General features: G+C 44.0%; 2 protein-coding genes across 6 annotated transcripts in view; one reads left to right on the top strand and one right to left on the bottom strand.

Moving 5' to 3' along the window:
* SPECC1 (sperm antigen with calponin homology and coiled-coil domains 1) overlaps positions 1 to 21,618 on the bottom strand; it is a 91,911-nt gene extending 70,293 nt beyond the window's left edge. For 2 of the 5 annotated variants that reach the window (XM_054084866.1, XM_054084872.1), the window contains exon 1: positions 9,871 to 10,021. The gene's annotated coding sequence lies outside the window, so the exon portion shown is untranslated. Of the gene's footprint in view, positions 1 to 1,294; positions 1,377 to 8,022; positions 8,063 to 9,870; positions 10,022 to 21,555 lie in introns of those variants that run through there. The other 3 variants (XM_054084868.1, XM_054084867.1, XM_054084869.1) reach the window with 3 other exon arrangements.
* A 564-nt stretch (positions 21,619 to 22,182) lies between these two features.
* On the top strand, positions 22,183 to 26,164 carry TIMM22 (translocase of inner mitochondrial membrane 22). Its single transcript, XM_054084639.1, has 4 exons — positions 22,183 to 22,446; positions 23,231 to 23,427; positions 24,457 to 24,529; positions 25,570 to 26,164. The coding sequence occupies exons 1-4, from the start codon at positions 22,230 to 22,232 to the stop codon at positions 25,644 to 25,646; spliced, it is 564 nt and encodes a 187-aa protein (XP_053940614.1). The 5' UTR covers positions 22,183 to 22,229; the 3' UTR covers positions 25,647 to 26,164.
* The last annotated feature ends 402 nt before the right edge of the window (positions 26,165 to 26,566 follow it).

The following is a 26,566-nucleotide window of genomic DNA, read 5'->3' on the forward strand; positions in this document are numbered from 1 at the left end:
TAGCCCAATGTCTCAGTGAGGGGAAGGCACTCACACTAAGCACACACCGTCTGTCACACGGGAGTACAGCTGGGCCAGGGCAAAAAATCAACAGGAACCCTTTGTCAGAGATGCCGAAATAATTTCTTCCTGGCTGACTCAGTAGAAGGGCTTAGGTCATATTTAATTTCTCATAATTTGCTTTATACTTTACTTCACGTTCACAAACAAGAACACTCACTGAACTCATGAGAAATAAATCTGTTTGGGGCCAAGCTGTACTCGACACTGACAGCACCATCCAGGTGCCACACTGGTCTATTTAAGGAGCATTTTGCTGCACAGAGGCAGAAAGGAATGTCAAGTGCTCTGCTGTTGTCCTACAGAGAACAAAGCTAGCAAGAGACATTTCCTCTCTTGCTAGGTGCCTCTTGCAAGGAGGGCATTGTGCTTTTTCCACTACTCTTAATCTGTCAGCTCCTAAATAAAGAAATAAAGTTGGTAGTTATTATTACTAAAGTATAGCCATTGCTCCATTAAAATTCTTAACGCGTACGGTGTGAAACCACCAACTGATCTCATTAGAGGAGAGAGCAGAGTGGTCCTTGATGATTACGCTGATCACTTGGCTCCTTTTTTAAAGCACTGACAAATACGTAAGCTGTACTACAACAGATAATAATGTGAAATATTCCCACAGTTCATTATCTACTTTAGCAAGCTTTGGTGTTTTACATTATTTAATAAACTATTTTTTTTATGGGCATAATCTTCACTATTTATATGGGTGAACAAGAAACTACGCATGCAAACCAGTTTCCTGATTAGATCTCCAAATTATGCAGATTTGGGGTTTTGTAGATCCAGTGGTTGCACATGCATTTTGCTTTATTGTACCCTCTGGATTTCTTCATAACTATCTCATACTCTCCTGCCTTAAGCTGTACAGATGCTTTCTTGATATCCTAAAGTATTTAATTTTGAGTCATCCGTGGCATTTTAAAGTTGCTGTGGAGTGATACGCTCATTAGACCATGATGTTAGAAGTAAAAGGACAAGGTACTTCAAAAACCCAACCAAACACAAAACCGCAACTGAAGAAATCCAGCCAGTAGCCTGAAGCAAACTGGCTTTTTCATGTAATGATAGCTAGTGCCATGTGGATTTAAGAATATTTTACTACACCAAGCAGATGAAACTAAAATTGAGACAAGCATATTTGGATTTCTCTGTGTTTATTAGTTTTCCATGTATTTATATGGGAACCAGCATTTGTAAAAGGTGAAGGTAAGGCTTCTCATGCATTTGCCATAACCTGAATCTGCGCTGTAGACGAAGATTTCAGTCTCTGAAGTGAGATCCCAGTACTTGCCACAAGCCTTATATGCACTTCAAAGAACAAAGCCAGATTGCACACATCTTAATTTGTGTGTCACCTACCTAGGAATGAAAGCATTTTAGTTATTAGAAATAGTGCTTTGGGAGAAGCACTACACAGAAGTACTTAAAAAAAAAAAAAAAAAGAAAGAAAAGAAAGAAAAGAAAGAAAAGAAAGAAAAGAAAGAAAAGAAAGAAAAGAAAGAAAAGAAAGAAAAGAAAGAAAAGAAAGAAAAGAAAGAAAAGAAAGAAAAGAAAGAAAAGAAAGAAAAGAAAGAAAAGAAAGAAAAGAAAGAAAAGAAAGAAAAGAAAGAAAAGAAAGAAAAGAAAGAAAAGAAAGAAAAGAAAGAAAAGAAAGAAAAGAAAGAAAAGAAAGAAAAGAAAGAAAAGCCCTGCTGTCCCTTGATGGGAGCAGGAAATCCATTCTCAGAGCCAGCATCAGCTTTTCCTCTCCTCCCAATCTGAGTTATTGCATTACAGGAAAATAAACCAAAAAAAACCCTTCACAGAAGTTGTGAGCGGTTGGGACAATGAGATCTCAGAAGTTCTGTATTATGGAATCTGTATCATGGTCTGAGGTAGCAGTAAACTGTCAACCACAATATTAACTTGGATATCTAAAACAGCTGCGGCCAGTTAGCATTGAAGAAACCAAATACCAGCAAAGAAGGTTTCTCTAATCCTTGTAAGAACCAGCACACACAGTTTGTAATAGATAGTATTTAAAAATAATATGTACATCTTTTATCTAGTTGTCTTAAACCAGCATTTTTTAAACAGGTGAATGATTAAAAACCAACATAATTTTTAAATGTGGAAAGATTCAAAAAATGCACATGTGGAGAAACAGACAAGAGGGACAAATCGCTTAGGTTGGAAAGGACCTTTAAGATCGAGTTGAACCACTAAGCTAACATTGCTAAGCCCACCAAATATATAAGATAATAACGACTGCAGGCTTTGAAGAAGCTCAGGTTAAAAGACACCTGAAATGCACCTTCCTATCCCAAATCTTAAACAAGCCAGCAGTTTGCCAGAGCCGTGCAATGACCAAATGTCAGCTTCTGTCAGCCCCTCGCTTGCAGGGAACCTTCCCTCTGAGACAGCAGAAATGACTGTGAAAGCAGCCCATCATGGCCATAAACTATCCTTGAATGAGAGCTTGGGAAAGTGGGATCACCACTAACCCATCACAGCCGAATGGATCTTGGAAGGCTGTCCATTCCAAAAGGCTTGACACGAATATTTTAAATGTACTCACATTGTAGTTACTACAAAAGGGTATTGTTCAATGCCCTTTTGCACACAACCTCCCAAGCCTTGTGGATCTGCAATTCTGCGTCAGTGAAACTGCCACCCAGTAACATCTTGATTGAAGTCTACTACATTTTAACTACACAGCAGCGTTTCCTCCTGAAAGGACCCCAGACAGATTGTGATTCGATCTCTAGGCTGCCTATAGAAAAGTCTGAACGAGAAGCAGATTTCCACAAGAGATGCGACCGATCTGCTTTTGCAAACACAGCGACAAAACCACCGTTGTTACCCCCATTATGTCTCAATACGTTTCAGATGAGACACACTTCTGGTCACTCTCCCAGAAAATTACTCACTTTAAGCAATGCCCAGAGCTCTATGATTTTATTTTAATTTCTTTGTTCGCGTTTGACAGAGCACTTTCCTTATGAAGCAAAGAGAATGCTGTCATCCCGAGAGTCAAAGCCTGTCTTTGGCATCAGCCAGAGCAGATCACTCCAGCCAGAATTAAATCCCTGTAGCATGCCCTGCTTGGAGTGGTACTCTGAAAACATGTAGAAACTGAACCATAGAACAGTTTGGGTTGGAAGGGACCTTAAAGATCATCCAGTCCCACCCCTGCCATGGGCAGGGACACCTCCCACTGGATCAGGGGCTCCAAGCCCCATCCAACCTGGCCTGGAACACCTTCAGGGATGGAGCAGCCACAGCTTCCCTGGGCAACCTGGGCCAGTGTCTCAACACTCTCACCATGAAGAAATTCCTCCTTACGTCTAGTCTAAATCTGCCCCTCTCGAGTTCAAACCCATTAAGAAGATAAGAAGCAGCTCCTTTTTGAATTATATGGGGTTCATGCCAACAATACGTTGCTTCAGAGCAGCAAAATCAATTCCATTGCCAGTCACTTCCAAACTGCAGGATTTTGGGGTTGGTTGGTTTGCATAATCTTCTACACTCCAAAGTGCCCTTGTCTGAGTGCCCCTCTCCTCTGAAACAGGTGCTGCAAATGAGATAATTTGAGGGTTTACAAAAATGTAAAGCTCGCCCTGACAGAGCTTTTTCTCTCTGTAATCCTCAGGATTCCCTGCAGGCAGAGTCAGAGCCTTTAAAAATTCAGGCCATGCTATATAGATCATCCCTTCTCACTGGTATTTTTAAAGGGTATTTGGAATATTTTGACAGGGACTATTTTAGCAGAAGTTCTGCAGTGTTCACATGTCCATTTAACTTGAAATGTTATTGTTTTATTAAAGACTGAGAACGTAGACATTTATTAGTCGGTCCACATGCAGTTATTAATAAAAGTCTTTAGAACCAGCACAGAATTATTCCTGTTTTATGGCTAGAAAAAAAGGATTAAGAACTCATCCTAACTCTCACAGCCAGTCTGCATTGGCAGAAACAATGCTAGGTCTCTTGGATCTTAGGGCTTGGCTATTCATCAAAGGAGTAATTCACTGATCCTGTAGAACAAAGTGCTAGAAAACACATTCTACTGAATATTGCAGGCTGTTTGAATAACTAAAAGGAATAGATAGGTTTGAATGCTGACAAGCAATATTGTTTCACAATCACTAAAGCTAGCAGCTACACTACTAAGTACATAAAAATTATCAGTGCATCTGCAGAAATGAAGCTACATTGGAAAATCTCTGTTTGGGGGGGCAGAGACACAAGTTATCTGTACCCCAAGTACTATGCATAAGGTAGGTTTTGGTGCTCATGTCTGTGTACCACTATTCATTCAACTGTTCATTCAACAGGACAGTCAAAATAGCAGAGTCATTCAAGTTGCTTTGGGAAAATGAATGAAAAAAAGAAATAAGAAAACATAACTAGATCTGGGGAATAACATACGAGGTGGCGAGTTCATTGAGACCTGCAAGTAGCCAACATTTCTGAGAAATGAGGCTGGAAGTACCAGCTCTGCAGATAGGACTCTCAAAGGGCAGAAATCGTGACTTCAGTGGGTTAAGACCCACAGTCCCCAGTGCCATTTTCCTGTAATTAAGTTGCTTTTCATTACATCAAAAAGTCAGACTATTCCAGAACCTTTATTACTTGTTCTTGTGAAATCAAAGCACTATTTTCTACTGTTTTCTTCTTTTTAGCATGTAAAAACTGCATCACGCTTATACTATTTTCCTTCCAACCTAATCAATCTCCGCTATTTTCAGACAAACTATCAACTGGAGCACAGAAATATCTAACAAGTTCAGTAAACTGTAAAGCATTTTCTAGCAGCGTGTAGGCAGCTATATGGCAGGATAGCCAGCTGGGCTAAAACAGAGTTCTTCTCTGCCTTTCACATCAATTCACATTAAACAACAATTTTTAGGCTTGGCAGATGCTTCCAAATGACTCATCCTGATTTCTTAGCAGATATCAGGAATCCAGCCAGGGTCACAAACCAGGAAAGCTGATAATCCAATACGGTAATTAGTTACTTGGAGATAGATGGCCCAGATAGAAATCTATTTGGAAATAAAACCAAGCTAACAATTAAAAACAAACTGTTTACTGTCTTTTGGTCATCTTTAGCAGCTTTCCTGGGGTGTCTGCTCCTTTCAGCTCTGTGTGTAGTCTTTCTGTATCTAACACATCCATCCTCTCTTTTCTTTAGTTTATGTTCCTTTGGTTTTAGTGTCTTTGAGGCTGTCTCAGTGCAACCTTCATTCATTACTCCAGGTGGAGACGCTGGATCGTTGCTGGTACAAAGCTTAGCTTTCATTAGAATTGGATTTAAAAGCCCACAAAACAAACCCAAACCAAACCAATCAAAGCCAGACCACCTTATTTCTCAAAAGCTCATCTCTAAGGGCCATCTTGCTTTTGCTGGCCAAAGAAAGGGAATCAATTATAAAACTGATCCCAGACCCTGAGCAGCAGCTTCCTCTGGTCTGCATTAGCAAACCTGCTTTCCAATCCCACTTGCAGCTGAATTTTCATGTTTTGCTGGTAAAATACCTGGAGACAAGACACGACTTGGAAATTTTCATGTCCAGACCACATGTTAGAGCAGGGCAAATTCTGCTGGCTTTATGCATGCCTCAAGCAAAGGTGGTTTTAGTATTATTACTATTTTTTAGCAATAATACTATTCAAGAGTGGAGAAAAACATCCACACAGCTAAGCAGTGAGAGAATCCAAGTGCCTTTGAAAGGAGTTAAAACGTTGATAAATTTTAGATATGAAGCAAATACACAAAAATTGAGACACAAGCATGCCCAAGGTCACCCAACTAAACCTTGGGAAAAGACAAAACAAAATACCAGTCCCAGGGTGTAACTCTTAGCGGCTGATACAGCTCAAGAGTCACATCGTCAAAATCCTCGTCATTCTAAGGTTGCTCGAATATCGTATGCTCATATGAAAGTTACTCTTTTGGGGTTTCGTTTGTTTTGTTTGTTTAAATTTCTCTTCTGTAGGACTCTTAAACCTCGGAAGAGCACTTTTAATATGTCATCAGATGAGAAACTTCTTTACAGGGGATATGGCTCCCTTCCTCCACAGCACAAGCAACTACTGCAGAGCCAGTTCCTCTCCCTTCCCTTCATAGCTCCAGACAGAACCATACAGGCAATGGAAACTCCCTCAGATCTCACAAAGATAAATTTACCCGTGGTTACAGTGGTAAGAGGCAATCTCACATTCCTGTGCTGTTTAAGGTGTTTCTTGCTTATTTCCTTAGTGTGTTTTCCATTATTCTCTAAAATTGATGCTTATTAACTGGTATATAAATATATTGACAAGTTACAAGGATGCATAAACTACATCAGGAATGGTCTAGGTGAAGACAGTTCCAGCCAGCCACAAATGATGACTTTCTGGTCATCAGCTCAGCTTCTGAAGCACACAAATCTGCCAGAGGCCAGGTCAGCAACTGCAAAACTCCATGTCTCAACACTGCTCAAAAGAAAATCCTCTTCCCACAGCAGCCGTTAGGGTCATTGATGACTTTTCCAGGAAAGGAAAGATGAGAGCAGTGCAAAACCTTCTGCCCACCCTCCTCTGCAGAAGTCCTCCTTGGAGATTTTGATTTGTCCATCTTCTATTCTTAGTTTGATCCCATGAAAAAAATGCAGAGGTTACAACAAAATCCTCGTGTGTGCATAAGAACAAAGGATTTATTTAGCTGCATTCCTCTTGTCCTTGTTCGACGTGAGAAAACAGATAGCTTTGCTACTTCTCTAGCTAAAATACCCAAAGCTGTCATACAGCACAGTGACTGATGCTTAAAAAAATCAAGCCAAAGTTCTACTTTGAAACGTCTGGGAACATGCTTGGCCTGTAATTTAAATTATATTGTTTGTACATGGATACTCCATCTCCTCCCCCTCCTTCCTCACACTGATTATCTAACCAGTCACCACTGCACATCTCAGAAGAGAAGCTGTGCTATCCCCCCTATGACCCATGATCTTATAAACACCATGGGGATAAGGACACAAAATCCAAACCTATCTGTAATTTTCTGCTCATCAGCCCTCCAGAAGGACAGTGGCCACTACCAGTTGGGCAACGCGACTCCTGAAGAAGCCCAACTGTTTGCTGCCTCTCAGCGCACAATCCACTGTTCTCCTCTGCTTTAAGCAGATGCATTCTCCTGGTAATGTTGAAAGGACAAGAGACTGATAGGACCTTTCACTAACTCCAGGGCAGAGACTTAAATGTGGCAATTCTGAATCATCTTCATCACATTACTGATAGGTGCACACAAGGAAAAGACATAACCAGAAGGGTAGAGTGACAACATGCATGCAGGCAGGGGCAGCATATTCTTATACCAGGAGAAAGCATGTCGGGGGGGAATGCATACACAGAGATTATGCAATACATTCCAAATTTTATCAAGTCGCATCAAAAATATCTCTAGGAAATGATTCTGCACTGCAGAATCTGGAGAATGCATTTTGACAAGTTGTAGGTCCCTCACTACTTCAATATATGACAAGCATGGAAAGCTTATCAGTTCATAGTGATGCCATTTGCCCTTTAGAGATGTAAGTTAAAGGAAAGATTCAGGAAAGGTAAAAATGATGGATTGATTCCAAACTTTCTTTTCTGAAGTTACAACCATGTTATAATCACACAGAATTAGGTCACTCTGGGCTTTCCCCAATATGACGCTGCCCTGACTAGATGGGTTTAATTTATGTTCAGTATATTGCAGGTTGAGAACAAAATGGTTTAGAACCATCTCAAGGTAGCTGCTGCTCATTAATCCAGGCTCTTTGAACTACTGTCCCAGTGAATACAGAAAAAAAGCAAGTGACACACACTGTTAACACTTCATGTTTTGCCAACCCGCAAGAAGGAAGAGCAGAAGGGTTCATTTTAGATAGAGCAAGAGCTATATAATTGCTAAAGAAATTAAGAATAATTATAAATGGTTTGCCTGATAATTACCTGCCATTACATTTTTCAGTAGCATAGAGGGTAGATACACCTACAAGAAAGAGAAGGAGCGATTATGTCTTTAGGAATGTCAGAGATGCACAGCACGTGGCTACACAACAATCCTGACTGGTAGAAGCACACAGACTGGCAGGTTCCCTGTCTCCTCAAAGCACAGAGGGATGATATTGCAGTCACCACACTAGCTTGGGATTCCACCTGATTCTATCCTCAGCTCCAGCACAGACTTATTGTACTACCTCAGCCATGTAATCTTTCTATGCCTTAGTTCTTCCACTTATAAAAATGGGATCATAATTGTTCACTAAGTACCACATTTATGATACACGCTCATTCATGTGCCTGGGAAAGGAGCCCCAGAGAAAAAAGTAAAAATGAGATAAATTAACATCCATCACCCAGTGCACAAGAGAGCAGCCCCACAGATTGCCATGTGCTGGGACGTTTCCCTGCCTCCCATTTTCTATCCATCACAATGCAGAGAAATAATTGACATCTGGAAGCTGTCCCTGAAGGAGACATTTATTCTCCATTAAACTGCAGAATAGACCACTTAAAGTTAATAAACTGGGAACTTCTGAGTGTTTATGAGTGACAGCGTGAGTTTCTAACAGAAAGAGTTCTTTGCAAAGATGAGGACTTCGAAACTGCAGGAGAAACTAGAGGACTTCTGCATTTTAAAAATACTCATACTGAACAGGAACAGAATACGTTTAGGGAAGAGTGTGAATGGTTTACAACAGTTACTTACGGGACCACTGAGGGACTGAAAGACTCGCCTTGGTGGGCTACATAATAAAATGATATTGGTTTAGAACAGAACTAAAAAGGGAAGGGAGAGTACAAACACGTGTATGGTATTCTTGTGTTAGTTACCTGTCAAACCGTGCAAAGAGCACCACATTTCAGCAAATTAAATACCCTCTCTCCTGCTGAGGTTACAGGGGCAGAGAGCACTTATATAATTTAGAAAGGGTAGAAGAACATGCAAAGGATTCCTTTTGGAGCTGAGACACAAGGGATTGGTAGGGGACATCTAGAAGAACTTAAGACTTTGTACAAGAGAAAAGGGTAAAGAATCCTTATTTTCAAACCAGTTCTACCAGCAATATTTACTGCAACACGTACAGCACTTAATTAACACCTCTACAACTTTGCTGTATTACATGCTCTATAAATGCTATGATTATTACTATTGTCATTACAACCAAGCTTCAGTCCACAGTGCAATTTAAAGAACAACTGTTTAACTGCTACAATTAAAAGGTTCTGCTGAGAACCTGAACAGCTCTGTGCTGCAGTGCTAGAAGAGGGTACCCCTGCCTGGTGTGCTGCCACTGACACCCTGCAGACACCCTAACTGCCAAACCTATTTGTTTAGCAGCTTCTTCCTTTCTTAACTGGACTACCAACATGCAGGAGCAGAGGAAAACCTGTCCCCCCCCTCCTGCTTCATTCAATTGTGGGAACACAACCTTTAGTTGTCAGAGAAGAAAGCAGAAACAGGCACAGAAACAGCTTCAGCCCTTCTGTCGCTAAATCGATGTAGCTGAGCAGAAGAAATACAGTAGCCGGCTCTCACAGTCTCATATGGTGGGTTTTTTGTTGTTGCTGTAATGGTTTTAGACCCCCCCCCCTCGCCCATTTTCAGCTACTGCAGAATTGTTTGCACTGCAAATATTTTGGTTAGTGCGATTTAGTTTTACAGTGAGATACTATGAAAAAAAGGTCTTGAGCAAAGCAGGTCCATTCACTCTGAGAAGACATTACTGATCCTAGAACCCTCCTAGAGATCATACAGCTCCCACCTTAACGAATAAAAGATATTCAAATACTTACAGTAAAAGCGTGTTCTCTTCTCTGTATTAAAAAGAAAACTGTCTCCCACCAGCTTCTGACAGCATGTGCAAGCCAGACTGAAAAATCAGGGCTTGAGTGCTTCCCTGAGAGGAAAACCACATTGCAGCGAGACACAGAGAGCTGCTTGAGAAATGATTCACATACGGAAGCAAGCTGGCTTCACCAGTGCTTTGGCATTCAGCACGCACACACATATGCACACTTGCTTACTCAGGGGAATGAGAAATATTATATTTTCATCAAAGCAAGGAGGATTTATGCAAGAAAGGCATTTGCATCCCACCTCCAAACCACTGAGATGCTTCAATCCGTAAAGCAGATGAAGAGTTTCTTTCAGTATCCTGTCATCCCCAACAGCAGAACTGGACTCTGGGCAAGGAGCATAAAACCCAGAGCCTGCATGATCCAATCAAGTACAAACATGCAGCATGTACAATGTCAGAAGGGCAAGGAGGTCGCCACAGAAAGAAGGCATTTTTCAGAGGAAACCACAGAAAGATTCAGAAGCTTTTATATTCCATGCTAATGCTAATAATCTCGCCCCCAGAGAGCCAGCAATCCCAGCCAGGACACCTTACAACATTTCCCTTGCCTCCATCATTGCTTCAAAATAGAGGAAAAGTGTGCGTACAAGGAGGGAAGAACATGAAGACAGAGGCGTTTATACAAGAAGTAACTGGAGTCAGTCCTGAGTGACTCTTCTTGAGCTGTCAAAGAAGTGTTGATCTATTCTTTATGTAGAAGATAGCAAATAAGGGATGAGAAAGTGAGCAGTGCTCAAGAACGTTCCTCTTTCTTAAGCTTTCTGAAGAGAATTTAGTGTCTGAAAATGGGAAGGAAAGGGCCAGAGGTCTTAGCAGCATTAAAGCAGAGGAAACAGAGGTCAACCCCAAATCGAAATTTCAAACACAGAAACATAATCTGTTTAGAACCGGGCTTTTTGTTTGACTCTGCAGAGGGGGCTGTTCACTCTGACGGTCTCTGACCTAAACCGTTCAGACTGTGACTACGGATCAGGAATTCTCTGCAGAGAGGGATCCTTTCCCAGCAGTGTGAACCTTGGATATAAGCAACGTCGATGCTACAGTATCAGTTTCAAAACAGAGAGATAGGGAAGATTTATTAATACTATATGAGCCCAAAAAGAGTCAGTGCATCTGAACAGTTCAACCTTTCTGCACCCTCTGGAATGCCTTAATTAGGTGCCAAAGGGGCTTAAAGGAGGCTAATGTTATGCCAACAGTAAATCTAGGTTTCAGTTCAGTGTTCACCATTACTGTTAGCACAGAGTGACCAAACCATAAGACAGATGGAGTCCAAGCTGAATCCCTTCTGAAGGTATGGATTTGGGATCCCACTTTCTCATTATATTCTTAAGAGTGGGGAACTCTTGCCTTCAGATCTTAAAACACCAGAATAAGACGACATCACTTAGGATGTGATAATGGTCCGTGCTTGGCAGGTCTCGGGCATAAATTAATAGTTATACATCCCTAAACATTCAACCAGTTGTGCCAAGTGCTGTTCTAAGTTCACCAACACTCACAGTACCAATATTTCTATCCAGCCTACTTTGCCATTTTCTTCAGTACCCGAGAACAGGCTGTGTGATCACAGGCAGAACTTACCCATTCTGTATTATTGTACATCTAAAGTTTGAAGCTTTTAAGACTATTCACAGAAGGCAGTACCTTCAGTCATTCATGCTAACACAGTTCTTGTAGATACTGTGATCTACAAGAGCCGCATTTCTCCTCCCTGAGGAAGTGACTCTACATTCTGTGATACACACACAGACAATGAGGTCACTTAGGTGCCCAGCGGAGGGACTGCAAGTTGCTCCTGCTTTGATTATGGACCACCTTCAAAACTCAACAGATATAGCTGAAAAATACTGACTTGGAAGCAAAGGACTGCAAAGTCCCTGGACCCTAAGCTTCTAAACAGGAGGAACATCAGCTGCAAGCACCTTGCTGAAAAGCTTCTTTGTAGAAAACACAAAAGCACTTTTTGGACTGTCTCTTTGCCACCGCTGGTGAGTTCCTGTAGGCTGAGACAGCATTGTTTTCCCTATCCTTCAGCCAAGAGAAATACAGAAATTAAATGAGGGGAGCGGAGAGAGGAGATGAGCTACTACATTTCATTTGCAAGGATATTTTTCTGTAATAAATATAGCTTGAACAAAACCTAAAAATGAAAAACGCTTGGACATGAGGAGACAGTCACAGCATTTACACACTGCAGCTTTGGTAGACAAGCTGGAATTGTGGCACACAATTTCCCCAAACCCAACAAGACCAGACAGTAGGCTTGTTTATTTAGAGGCTTCTGGTAGCACTTATTGCTATAATTATCTGATCTCTTTACTTAGACCAAGGAATTAATCAGCACAAAACCTTCCGAATTGAAAAACTGCCTTTCTGTTTAATGAACAAAGAGCCCAGAAACAGACAGCGAGAATGAGTTGGCCACGGTCATAAAGAAACCCTGCGGCCTGTCCAGTGCCTTAACCATAATTACTTTCACACAGCCAGGATGAGAAAACAATTTCAAGCAGCGTTATAAACTTTTCTGAAGATTCTGCCAGGTTCTCACCCAGCTGGCAAATTTGGTTGACAGACAAAATAACAGTGAGCATATTGCTTGCATGCTGCTCAATCCACCAGCTCCCACGCCTCTGCAACAAGGTAGAATATGACCAAGCCACGCTAATCCCTACACCTTTAAAATACTCCATTTGAGGAATTCTAACACTTTATGTTGCAAACGGCAGTGCCTGTGCAGTTTTACAGGAACGAATATGGATGAGACACAAATTAATGGGACAGGCAAAGGGCAGAATTTCTAGTGGCAGAGCTCATTTGAGAAGCAAATGCACAGAAAGAGTATGGAAATAAGAAAGGCTCGCACAAGGAACATGATTGGAAATATCTTTGCATTTACAGATATTTACGCTATACTTAAATGCTTCTGTGCATGCAACAATCTTAATTTCAAAGGAGAGAAATTTCACAAACAAAGCTATTATGTCAATAACAATGTCTTTTTAAAGCAAGTCTCTAATTCGCTTACAAGGCTTGGAACTCACTGTCTGGAGTTCTAAAACCAGCAGTAATTACAAAGGAAAGTCTGCAGCAGACAGTGGGGATTAGTGGAGTCAGGCCATGGCTTTGGGACAGCATTTACTCCACGCTTTCTCCTCTTTGTACAGAACTGATACAAACTTCTTTATTTTCCCAGTTCCCTAACAGATGTTGGGAGTTCAAGCAGCAAGTGGACATTTGTGGAATGAATTATGGGGCACCGCTTTCCGTTTTGACAAAAACAACTGCTGTTCGGTTAACAAGATGACGCTGAACAAATGGGGTGGATATAAAGAGTGAACTCCTGGAACTGTTGCCAAAAAGGCTCCACCAGCGCAAGAAAACTGTGTGTGCTGGCCGGGAGAACTCTGATATTTCTTCTCCCTGTTTTTAGGAGACTTACACAGTTCCATGTTCCAACTCATACATGAGAAGCTTGGCCTGTGGCATGGCAGACAGCTCTGACCAGCAACTAGAGAAAATACTTGTTGCTGGAAGAGACAAGAATCATTAGATTTGGGGAAAAAAAAGGCAGATACGCTTTATGGAACATCGAGTGCTGTAAGAGACAAGAAAAACAGCTTCCTCTGGTGCCTATTGCCAAAACTGCAGAAGACCAGACAACAACTTTAATATTTCCAAGGGAACAGCCACTGAGTCAGTCAAAAATAGAATTAGGAAACTGCCTGTTTTAAAAGTAAGAGTTTGTAAGAGGCGCCAACATTTTTCAGCATTTCTGTCATTTCCGACGAGAACACTGAAGAGTTAACAGACATTGATCTAGCAAAGCAAAGCTACCCCCACAGAAGGTGGCAAAATGGGGAAGGAAACCTATGTGGAAAAGGAATGTTCATTGTATTTCACATATTTGAAATAAAAGTCTCTGATTACTGTTGCACATATTTATCCAAAGTTTATTTTTCTCTGCAACTTTCAAATATCTGTGCTTTCCTAGGCATCAGCGACACAGTAACAAACCAAGGAGAGCTTTCCGGCAGTCACCCGTCTATTCAAAATGCAGATAAATCTATATAAGTGGAAAAGGCAATACTCAATGTTCTTCCCTATAAGACTTTCAGTGTTCTTTCTCACTTAAAGGGATTTTTGTATTTACATGACCAAATGAAAGAAAGTAGGAGAGGTACTATCGCCATTCTTTATTATTCCTCACTCTCATTTTTCTGATATATAGGTTATAACGTGCCATTCATTAACAATTTATAGAGAATTACCATATTCAAGTAGCACAGCAAGTTCTTAACTACCTACACAGGCAAAATACTGTACAACCCTACTGGCTCCCTTTTCTTATTGCCTGACAGGGATCACACATCCTGGAAAAGCTTGCATTTTATCACCTAACGGGAAAGGAATTACAACAGGTATCCATTAGAAATGCGAAGGAGCCTTGAACAGAAAACCAGTTCATTACATTTTTTGCTGATCACTAACAAAGGAGAGCTGTGCAGGGAGATTAATGACTGGAGAAGATGTGTGCTGGAGGCTGCTTTAGAATTAAAACACACCGATGGGACGGTGTAGGAATCGCCCACTGCTTTGAACTTTCCAGTGCATTTCAGGGTGATGCTAATAAAAGACCCGAGGTGTCGGCTTTGTTTCAGAGGGACTTGTGCTGGAACTGCTGACAGCCCTGAATGGGAGCAGAACTGCGGGGCATGCCTGGTTGTACAGAGCACAGCACGGGGAGCCCAGCAGCAACCAAACTAGGACAAATTAACAGGGAAAACTGATGAAGCACAAGGAGCCCAAATCCCAAGGGACAAATAAGCCCTCTTATGTAGATCAGAATTTCAAGAAACCTAGCTATCAGTAAGGTTTAATTTCCCCTATATGCATATATTAGAGTTTGTCTTGTCCTTCACACTCTGTATGTTTTACTGACTACTCGAACAAAATCTGCTCATCATTGCAGCCACTTAGTAACTCTGATCTATTTTATCAGTAGGGAAACAAAAGGCACCTAAATGATTGACAAAATATCATGAGCTGGTAGGGATTTACAGCACCCATTGATGTTTAGCTCCTATAGAATAAGCATTCAGCAGTTTTGCAGAAGACAGGCATGTGTACTGTCACCCCGAATCGGTGCATAAAAACGTGGCTTTGGTGACATAATCAACTGCAGAAAAAAGGGAGAATCTAAACTACAGTTCAACAATTCCTTGCTTCTAGACAGCTTGTATGAACAAACATGTTTGCTGCTGCTTAAACTTTCAAATCAATTTAGCACACTTGATAAATCTACCCACACCACTGAAATTTTAAGTATCCAAACACTGAGATCCTCCCCAGTATTAACCACTGTTTTACAGAATAACTATTAAGAAACATGCAGTGGTACAACGCAAGGAAATTCCACTCTAAGATCCAGGTTCTGCTTTCAAGATTTCTTAAGAAAATTACTTCCTTGATTTCTTCGTTAGCAAACAATTACTTCAGTTTTTAAAACCTTGGTCGAAGTTTGCCACACAAACGTTATAACAAAAATGAATTGTGTGCAAAAAAAAAGGTCTTGATATGTGGATCATGTTGCCAGTGAGGCAGGCAAGGACAAACATCAGCCCCTGATCAGCATGAACTCCTCCTCTTGCCATCAGAGGTGCACAGCACCACTCGTCCTGGCTGTGTCACCTCAGTTGTCCACAAACACTGAAAGTGCATGCAAATTGCAGCTCTCCTCAAGGTCCATAAGCTCAGCCTCTCATTTTCTTGTCAGAACAGCTACAATGAACAGCCTGGACACAAACGGAAGCCTCCCTTACCAAAAAAAAAGGTAGAAAGCTTGAATGCCCAAACCAGCAATGCTCAGCTTTCCAAGCTTCTATGAAAGCAAGTGATAATTTAAAATCTCCAGCAGATACTAAAATAGGAGGGTAATGAAGCGAGAGAACAGATTGCATGAAAAGGAAGAAGTATCCTATGGAGTTTGTGACCTATTTGCCATAAATAAATGAAAGCAAACCAACCCCCTGAGGTGACAGCTTGAGGGACATTAGTGAACCTGTCACATGGAGAAGCCTACAGAAACAACAGCCCTTGCAGGGCAGAAGAGGATGGACTGACCAAGCAACAGGAACCTGGGAAAGAAAGCAGATGGAAGAGAAGAGAAGAGAAGAGAAGAGAAGAGAAGAGAAGAGAAGAGAAGAGAAGAGAAGAGAAGAGAAGAGAAGAGAAGAGAAGAGAAGAGAAGAGAAGAGAAGAGAAGAGAAGAGAAGAGACTGGGAAATCCAGGACAGCAGGAATGTCACTCTGGGTATTCCCCCACAACTCTGTTAGCCTGGTACAGAGGCCAAGAGCCAAAATGTCTCAGTTTAGGAATACAGAAAAATGAGGAGAGAACACACTGGCCAGCTCAAGTTTTCTTCTATTCCAGACTGAATCACTCAGCAACTCTGCCTGCTCCTGTAGCAAGTGGGATATCACGATTCTGCATCCTTCATTAGGATTAATTAGCTCACTTGCTGACAGTATCAAAAGAAAGGCCAAGTGTTGGCTCAGTCGAGGAAAGACACATTTTCCTGGTTCCCACAGGTGAAGGCATGCGCTCCAGGGAAAGCCTGGTCTGTCCCTGCCCATGGAACTGCCCTCCGCTCGGACTCCTTCCAGTATCATTAATATTCACTGTTATTAAAAATAAGAAATATGTTAGTTTTTCTTCTTTGATATTGTGTGTGAGCTCATTGAAACCATGAATACAACAGCCTAAGCATTTTGCCCTGTTGTATCTGAGGGAGCTGGAAACCTACCAGCAAGAAACTTACAGCAGTTACCATGGTGACACCAGTAATAGATATTTAAAGGCAGCTCACTCAATCACATCTATTAGATATCAGGAGGTTTTAGTGACAGACACAAAAAGCTTGAAACCAGGGAGCCAGCCAGGCTTAGCGATGGTGTAAGTGGACATGAAATTTATGGAGAGCGAGCTGTGTATACCACCGTTCAGCTTAGACACAAAGGACTCCTTCTGTTCAGATCTGAAATGGCACTGAAGCTTGCAGAATAGACTATTTTTAGTTAGTCATTTAAAAATTGGTTTTGAAAGCCTCATTTCAATGACAGCTCTATAAATTCTTTCAGAGTGGCCATTGCCAGAAGTATAATAAAAAGCTCTGCTGTAGCTCATCCCACATCAGAGCCAGGCTGCTGGAAACTCCCCTGCCAACGTCACCTGGAGGGGCTTCCTTCCACCAGAGAAGCCTCAGTGGTGGCTGCAGCCATCCCAATGGCCCAACACCAGGGAACCGATGATCCCTGGTTTCCTGCAATGCAGCCACAAGCTCAGCTCCAAAGGGACCTTGCCTCCCCACCTGGAGGGCCGGGTAGCTTGAAGAATAGCATCGCATTGCTTTTTAGATGTTATTACGCAGCGAGGAAATTTGAATCTGGATAAACATCGAGTTGATGAGTTGCCGATATAAATTTTAAAGACTAGATTTCTTTCGGTTCTAGTCTGTAGTGTTCCAGCCCACTGGAATGTAACGGAGAAGATCTGCAGAATCAGATCTCTGGGTATGCAGCCACTTCACCAGGTTGGCTAAGCCTATGAACAGTCATCACTTTGAGATTTCCTTTCTCTTTTTGCTGCTTATTTCCATGACAACTTCCCCCAGTCTCAACTTTTTTATATTGGAAAGGTCTCTCAAAAGACAATTTAGGCTTCTATAGCAACAGCTAAAATCCCCGGGAGATGATGATGTCTGAAACTTTATCCACGTCTTTTTTTAGACCATGAGTTCCAACTCAGATTTCCTAGGTGAAAACAAAAGGATGTGTAATATTAGGGAAATGGTGAAGAGGGGAAGGAGTAACTTGCTAAAGTGAGGCAAATACAAACCAACCACTTTAGTTTTAAAAAGGATGTACACTTTGAGACATAAAACCTTAAAGAGAGAAGACAGGATCAAACAATCATCTTGAAAACCCACATCCTGCTCCTTCTCTCCGAATTACAAAACAGAGTCACAAGGAATGAGTCTGCTGATCTTAAAAGGAGATTTTATTGAAATGTCTCTCTCTCTCTGCAGTTTGTCTTATGTTGACCTAAAGAAAAAAGAATTAAAAAACTCAGTGAGTCAGGATGCCTTTTCAGTTTTAACTCCCATATAGCTGCCCTCTACCCACAATCTAACCTTGTGTCAGCACTTTAGCTGCTTACCACGGTAGTCTCCACCATGGAAAGCCTTACTACCTCAGGAGAAAAAAACGTTACTGCACTGTCAAACAAATAAATTGGTTAAACTCATACAAGCCAAGGGAACTACAGAAGGTAAAGCAACTTTCCTTCACTGAATTTAGGTATATTTCGCAAAGTACTTCTCCAATGCCATTTCAAACCTAAAATATTTTAAAAAAACAAACAATAATGACTACATTTACAACTTGGATGAGAGGCAGGGAAGTATTGGCCTTCAGATATAGATGAGAAGACTACAGAATGGAAACATTAAGTGGTGCTGCAAGAATCGGAACCCAGCAGGCCCCTGCACACTTCCTTTTGTAGCCACTGAAACCTCTCTGCTACACAAGGTCAGCAACGAGAACAACTGCCAAGCAGCCACACTGTCTTCTGCTCATGGTGTGACTGAAAGCTTTTCCTTTCAGCATGAAAATATCCATTAATTTATCCCCTCTTCTTCTCATTCCCTGGATCATCACAGTGCTGGTAAGGGGAAAATGTGAAAAAGAATGGATTTAATCTCTAGTTGACTTCCACCTTCAGCCACTACCTGCTCAGCTGAATAACTTCAGAAAAGACTCTGGAACTATTGGTTTAAAAAAACCAAAGTGGAGTGCTATGAAAACTTATTGTTTTCTTTTTAAATATCAATGCTAAAAATGACAGCCAAAGCCTATTCAAAACCTGGGAGCTCTACAACTGCGAGACATATGTGACGACAGGATTTCAGACAAAAAACCCATTATTTCCAGGGTTCATCCTGTCTGGAGAATGTTCAAGTGTGGGAGAGACTGAGTCACTTGTAAAGGTCAAGTGAAATGCAACTATTTCATATCCCCATGCGCTGCCCTCTGCTGAAACAGACACTGAGCACGTTGGAGCACCGCATCCATCGCAAGCTGGAGAAGAACTCACCATCACCTGCACCTAATACTGTCATCACACAGGAAAGAGGTGCACTCACCGGAACAAAAAGGTTTCATCCGGAACTAGAGAAGGTTAAAAATAACCTATGCTCTTACTGGACTCAAGAGCTCCAAGATGAAAGTGTGATTTCAGGCACTGTGTTCAGAAAATAAGAGCCTTGAAGGTGAAGGAAGAGGATCAAATGCATTGACTACACACACCTGCCAATGATGGTCAGGAAAACAGAAACAGCTGAAAGTTTCATTGGAACAACTTGTTATCAAAGATGCATTGAACTCAGATTCTCTCTCTGAGCCTTAATTCTCCATCTGATTTCAGTCATGTCCAGGCAGATGAGATTATTGAAATGCTCAAGCATGCTATTTAAATACCTAAGGGGAGGAAACACACTTATGTATAAAAATATTCTACTTACAAACAAATTGTAACCCGGTGTTTTCTCCAAAACTCAGGAAGAGAGAAAAGGGAGTAAAACAAATATTCCAGTTATACATGCAAACTCTCAGTGCTCACATTCCAAAACCAACACATCTTTTTTTCCCCCTTTATGCTTGTGGGAAATAGGCTTTGCAGCGTGACTTCAAGCTCAGCCCAACTAGGTTATTTTGAATCAAGGAGAAGATTGAAATCTAAAGTTCAGGGCTCCTCAGGGAGATCATCCTGCCAGGAACCTTCTCTACCTTGTAAAGACACCCTTTTAGCAGATTTTAAAAGCATGTTTTCCGACTGTTTCTGACCTTAAAAAATAAGAGAAAACCAACAAACAAACGAAAAAAAAGGATTAAAATGAGTGGAGAGGGGAGAACAGTGGGCAGGGGACCCTTCTGGTCCAGCCAGTAGAGGGCAGTGGAATTTAAGAGGAAAGTTGTTGAACTTAATATTTGTGGTTGTAAATTCATCATTTTAAAGTGTTTTTTTGATCCTACCTATCCTGTCCTGAACTGAGACATCAGCGAGACAAAGCGCAAAGGATCAAAAAAAAAGAGAAATAAAACTCCTTATTCCAGGATCTCTAAAGAGTTGCATTGCAGGGTATCAGGAAAATTTCATACTTACTAAATCATTTAAATAATTTTCATTTCTTGAAATGCACCACTTCAAAGCATCCTATTGAAACCATCACAGCTCTTTCTCAGGAGTTTAAAAAGCCACGGCTAACTTTGAAAATAGAAAAATATCAAATAAAGAGGTCCAGAAAGCAATTTTTTAAGGCGTTCCTGTCTTCACTTATGTCGAGCTGAGCAGAAAACCGGTTCTAGTCCACACAAACAAGACAGTAAAACAAGCTAAGCAAAAGGAAAGCACACAGAAGATTCTGAATGTTCACAGCACCTTGTTCACCATCCTCATCTCATCACCAAAGAGAACAAGCGTCCCAGAGCCAAGGATTCTATGTGATGCAAGCTAAGCTTGCATATTGTGACAGAACAACAGATTTTGGTCATTCCCAAGCCTTTTTGGGATACAGAGGTCCTGGAGAGGCAGAGACAGCCAGCTTCTCCTCTGAAGGGCTGCAGGAGGTGGCCTGACACCCTGGGATTTTCAATATTGCATGTGGAAAATATAGGAGAACAGAGATGCCTGTGCTGAGGTGCTGTGACTCCGAGGGCTGGGGGGTTCCCGCACTGCGGCCCCTGCACGCTCAGCCCAAAGGCACCCTCAGCCCCCAAGGATGCTCTCAGCCCCTGGGACACAGCCACACTCCCTCAGGTGTGCGAGGGGCACTCTCAGCCTCGGGGGAGGGCACCCCCAGCCTCTGCCCCCTCAGCCCCGACAATCTCAGTCCGAGAAGATGCTCTCAGCCCCCCAAGGAGGGGACCCTAAGCCCCCCAAAACACTCAGCGCAGGGGTACCCTCAGCCCCAGGAGGGGACACACACACATACACTTCCTCAGCCCCAAGAGGGGACAGACACACACCCCCTCAGCCCCAGAGATGGGGACACAGGCACTCCTCAGCCCCAGAGATGGGGACACAGGCACTCCTCAGCTCCAGGAGGGGACACAGGCACCCCCCGTAGCCCCAGAGATGGGGACATACACAGACACTCCCGCCCTCAGCCCCAAGAAGGGACAGACACACACCCCTCAGCCTCAGAGATGGGGACACACAACCACCCCCTCCTCAGCCCCAAGAGGGGGACACACACAGACACATCCTCAGCCCCAGGAGGGGACACACATAACCCCTTAGCCTCAGAGATGGGGACACACACAGGCACCCCTCCTTAGTCCCAGGAGGGGACAGACACAGCCACACACCCTCAGCCTCAGAGATGGGGACCCCCCTCTCCCCCCCTCATCTCCCGCCCCGGGCACCCGCGGGGGACAGGACTTGTTGCCCCCTGTCGCCCTCCCGCCTCGTCCCCGCGCCCCAGCCATGGCAGAGGGGCTCTATCCGCCCTGCGGCACCGCACCCCGAGCCCGGCCGGGGCTGCCCACCGCCGCAGCTCACCTGCCGCCGCTCCCGAGGATGCTCCGCAGCCCGAGCGCTCACCTCGCCTGCAGCGGCCGCGCCGGCCGACAGGGGGCTGGCGCGCCGCACGCCGGGTAATGTAGTCCGCGCCGGCCTCGTGGGACGCCGCGCCGCAGCGCATGCCGGGAGTTGTAGTTCCTTGATGGGGAGCGAAAGGCAGCGTTTGCCCGCAGCGGAACTACGACACCCACAAACCTCCGCGCGCCGCGGTGCCTGGTGGGAGTTGTAGTTAGCGGCTCGGGAGCGGCAAAGCATCCCCACAGCGGGACTACACAGCCCATAAGCCCCCGCGCGCCGCGGAGCCTGATAGGAGTTGTAGTTCTCTTCTCGGGCAGTAGTGAAGGGATTTGTAGTTCTCTGCTCTGGAGCTTAGAGCAGAGACTTCCCACAGGAGAACTAGAACGCTCATAAACCCCCGCGTGACGCGGAGCCAGATGAGAGCTGTAGTTCTCCGCTCGTGAGTTAGTAAAGAGGTCCCGTGCCGGAACTACAACACCCATAAGCCCTCGCGCGCCGCGTGACCTGATGGGATTTGTAGTTCTCTGTGAGGGTGCTAAGACCGAGTCACCCCACAGCGGAACTACAAGGCCTACAAGCCCCGCGCGCCGCGGGGCCTGCCGGGAGCCGCATTGCCGGTGCGGGCCGGTGCCGCCATGGCAGCCGCGCCGCCGCCCGGGCCGCAGGGCCCCGCGCCGCCGCTGCAGTACAGCCTGCTGCTGCAGCACCTGGTGGGCGAGCGGCGGCGGCCCCGCGACTGGGACCCCAGCGCGCTGGGCGGCATCCCCAGCCCGGCCAAGAGCGAGGAGCAGAAGGCGGTGGAGCGCGCTATGGAGAGCTGCGCCTTCAAAGCGGCGCTGGCCTGCGCGGGGGGTGCGGCGGGGAGCGGGCGGGATTCCCCTCCCTCCGAGCCCCCTCGGCAGCTGCCCCTGGGCGGGGGGGATCCCTGCCTCCCTTCCTCGCCGAGGCTCAAAGGCCGGGAGTGCCTCCCCTGGGAAGAGGCTGCGGGAGCTGGGGCGGTTCAGCTTGGAGAGGCTCCGGGGAGGCCTTATCGCCTTCCGATACCCGAGGGGGATTAGATATTGGGATAGAAATTCTTTTCACTGGGAAGAGAAGGCTCTGAGGAGACCTTATTGCCTTTCAGTACTTAAAGGGGACCGATAAGAAAGACAGAGAGAAGCTTTCATGCAGGGCCTGTAGCAATAGGATGAGGAGTAACAGTTTTGAACTATAAGAGGAGAAGTTTAGAGTAGATATTAGGGAGAAATTTTATCCCCTGAGGGTGGTGAGGCACTGGCACAGGCTGCCCAGAGAGGTGGTAGATGATCCATCTCTGAAAACCTTCAAGGCTGGATGGGGCTCTGAGCAATCTGATTGAGTTGAAGATGTCCCTGCTCGCTGCAGGGGGTCGGACTGAATCACCTTCATGGATCTTTCCAATCAAAACCACTCTATGATGATTCCCAGCCTTTCCTCAGCACAGGAAAGGAGTCACCCTCAGGAGGAGGGTGACAGCAACAGTAATGAGAGTCCAGTTGTGTTCCATGCACTGCCCCGTCCATGCTGCAGCACTGACAGGCAGCAGGAGCAGAGGTGCTGTGCGAAGGTGCTGCTCGCATCCAGCCAAGGCTTCCTTTCCTTTTTTTGGATTTTACAGGATTCGTTCTGGGAGGCGCATTTGGGGTCTTCACAGCTGGCATCGACACCAATGCTGGTTTTGATCCCAAGGATCCGTATCGCACGCCAACTGCAAAAGAGGTCCTGAAAGACATGGGGCAGCGAGGCATATCCTACGCAAAGAACTTTGCCATTGTGGGTGCCATGTTCTCCTGCACTGAATGCATGGTAGAATCCGTGAGTAATAAGTTTTTAAGTGTTATGTTTTCTTCTACACTTAATAATCTCTTTTACTAGATCCAAATAAGTACTTATATCCCCTTTGTGATGGAGCGAAGCATTAAGCTAGTTTGGTTTGTTTCTTGGCCATCAGAGCTTTTCAGCAAGTTTTTCAGCAGTGCAGAGATCTCTTTGTTCTGCTCCATTGTGCAAGCAGACGAGTTCTTCAGAACTGCTTGCTGTTCTCTTGACAGAACGAGCAGAAGACCATGCAAGTTCCAGTCCTGAACGTATTGGCAAGTGCAAGTATTAATTTCTGAAACCCTAACTACAAGTACTTGTTGTTACTTTAAAACCTCAGACTATGAGCTGCAACGTGGTAATTTGAGCCTCTAAAAATTCTATATGCAGAAAGAGATCCTGTGATGAAAGCTCCTAAGTAACAGGACTATTTTCATCTTGCATCTACAGCAAGAAATGACTTTGTACAGCTCAGTGGTAAATCTGTCATCCATTTTCTTAAATGGGAAAATTAGCCTGTTACGAATTTCAGTGCTGACTTTTAATTGAAAAACACAATTTTTTCTGAACTCCTCTGGAAGAAAAGTACATTTGCTTGCACAGTGGAGAAGAGCGGATATCTCTGCACTGGTAAAAAACTCGTGTGCTCTGGTTATGGACATAGTACATCTTTCCAGCAGGGTGCTGAGATCTCTCACCGTGATGAGAACCAGGCTCAAGTGTTGTGCTCATGTGCCTTTAAAATCTCTGACCAGGTGCTGGTGCTGGGCTTCCCTGAGCATCTTTGCCATAGCACTGCATTGCACCATACGGATTTGTCTCACTTCTCCCCATGACCTGTTCCTCCTCCTCCTGGTCCTCCACATCTTATGTTTGAAAGTGCAGGGGGCCATCTGCTGAGAAAGGAGGGAAGAACATCCTTAGCTGAGCAAGGGCCGGAAGGTCATTTAATCCCTCTTGGGATTAGTATGGATAGGGAGCATTTATTCCGTATTTACTTGTTGACTTCGATTTTTAATTCCACAGTACCGTGGAAAGTCAGACTGGAAGAATAGCGTTATTAGCGGCTGCATCACAGGAGGAGCAATCGGCTTCAGAGGTTGGTAGTGCCCACTATGAACTATTTCTGTGATAAAACTCCTAATTTGCTTACACATTGCATGACGTTACGGTGATGCCAATGTGACAGTGTGTTCCAGACTGGCAGAACTGCTCTCTCTGTTGCTTTCCTGTCAGCTTGAAAGATCTGTGTGGGTAGGGAAGTCTTGGTCGTACAGGACAGTGAGGATGGAGGAAAATCAACAGAATTGGCTTGAAAGAAAAATCAGGAAATGGTGTTAGCTATCCAAAGTGTTCTTTGGTGCTGTGGCGAGGGAGCCAAAAAATACATACTGAGCAACTCGGAAGCTACAGCTCTTGTGTTAAGAGAGCTTTACTTATATATACTGGCACTAACTGTAAATTTGCAGAGTGTGTAAAATGCTTTTTTCTTCTATATGAAATCAGACAGACAACTCTATTTAGCAGTAAAAGAGCAGAAGCGCTGGGATTTTAGTCCAGCAGGCACTAGTGGGGACTCTGGTAAGCCTCAAGTGCTACGAACATCTGGAGAAATGCCCCAAGTAGGAGGAGAGCTGCTGTGCTCATCAAACTTCTCTCACCTTTCCTTAATAAAAAAAAAACCTGTCCACAGAGCAGAGAAGAAAGTGCTTTTAATTGAGCTTGTTAAGTGTGTCTGTCCTGGACCTAATCCTCTTAGAGCTTTCAAAGCTGCACTGGCTCTTCCTATCCCTCTTTAGTCCAACAGCAAAGCTACTCGTAATGCTCAGATCGGAGCACACTGAAGTCAGTGATGGCCACTGGCATTTTCTTTTCCAGCCCACGGGGGGAGACTTGGCATCATGGTGCCCAGACAGCCGCCCTGCTAGCCCAGCCACCCTGCTAGCCCAGCTGCCGCAGTTTAAGCCCAGCGCGTGCCAGGTTCCCTCAGTCACCTTTGGCAGTGTGACTGTGACCCTGGTAGAGCACTGCCAGGTTCCTGCAGGTGTAAGCTCTTCAAATCAGCACAGCGTAAGCTAGTTGCTAGGAAGGAAAATATCTTTCCTACTTTGTCTCATTCTTTCCAACCTTTCATTGCAGCTGGTTTGAAGGCAGGCGTTATCGGCTGTGGTGGATTTGCCGCGTTCTCTGCTGCGATTGATTACTATCTACGGTAACAGTGGGATCCCTTGGGAGCAAGTTTCCCTTTCGTTCCAGCGTTGCTAAGAGCCTGCGTTACGGCAGAAGAACCATCAGGCTTACCTTTCCACTGCCCTCGGAGTCCTGATCAGTGCAAGCTGGATGGCGTTGGCTGCTTTTCCTGAATGACTAACAATAATCTGGCTGTGAGCCCTGGCATGCTGCGGGATATGCACGGATGGAGCCAGGCGCAGCGAGCAGTATCTCCAGGACAGATCAGCTGACTGTCAGTTTCCAGGAAACAAGCCTGGACTCTGAGCTTTTTCAATCTTTTGGGTCTGATTTTGATTAAGTCTGTTGCTAGCATCAAAAGAGGCAGGAGGACGATCTTCAAAAAGAAATGCAGTGAATTCGGTTACCGTGTATTTGAACGTGCTGCAAGTGTTAAAACACTTCTCAGTTTGCAGCTTGCTGCTCTGTTAGCGAGAGGTAAGATCCTGTGGAGAAATAAGTTTGTTCCAGGCTATTCTTAAAATACCAGCTGAAGACAAACCACCATCTGTACAACTTGTCTTATTTCAAGTACAGAGAAGAGCGCCAGATTTCTTTACCGTGTCTTAAAGGGAAAAGCAAAAAGGAATTCTTAGCCTTAAAGCCATGTGGTTACTGGCAGATGAACAAAACAGTTTAAGAGGAGGGGAAAAAAAGAGGTTATTGCAGAAGTATAATTCTCTGTAGCCGCTTGGGGCTAGCCTGATTTAACCTTGCTGTGGGAGTACATGTAATCTTGCTACTGCTTTAACTGCCACAGGCTCACAACGTTAGTTCCAGCAGTTTGATAGTGAGACTAGAAAGTGGAGTTGTGAGGATAAACCACTGTTAGATGGATAACTGGGCATTCACTTAGCACCCAGTTTGTTTCCCATGACATCCCTGTACCACCTCTGAGTGCCTCAGT

Source organism: Cuculus canorus, chromosome 20 (assembly GCF_017976375.1).
Source record: "Cuculus canorus isolate bCucCan1 chromosome 20, bCucCan1.pri, whole genome shotgun sequence".
NCBI classification, from domain to species: Eukaryota; Metazoa; Chordata; class Aves; order Cuculiformes; family Cuculidae; genus Cuculus; species Cuculus canorus.

Bases quoted from the DNA above. Each gene is read 5' to 3' on its own strand.
- TIMM22 (XM_054084639.1), top strand. From the start codon at position 22,230: ATGGCAGCCGCGCCGCCGCCCGGGCCGCAGGGCCCCGCGCCGCCGCTG. The intron at 22,447-23,230 runs GTGCGGCGGGGA...TGGATTTTACAG, and splicing joins GGCGCTGGCCTGCGCGGGGG to GATTCGTTCTGGGAGGCGCA. The intron at 24,530-25,569 runs GTTGGTAGTGCC...CTTTCATTGCAG, and splicing joins AGGAGCAATCGGCTTCAGAG to CTGGTTTGAAGGCAGGCGTT.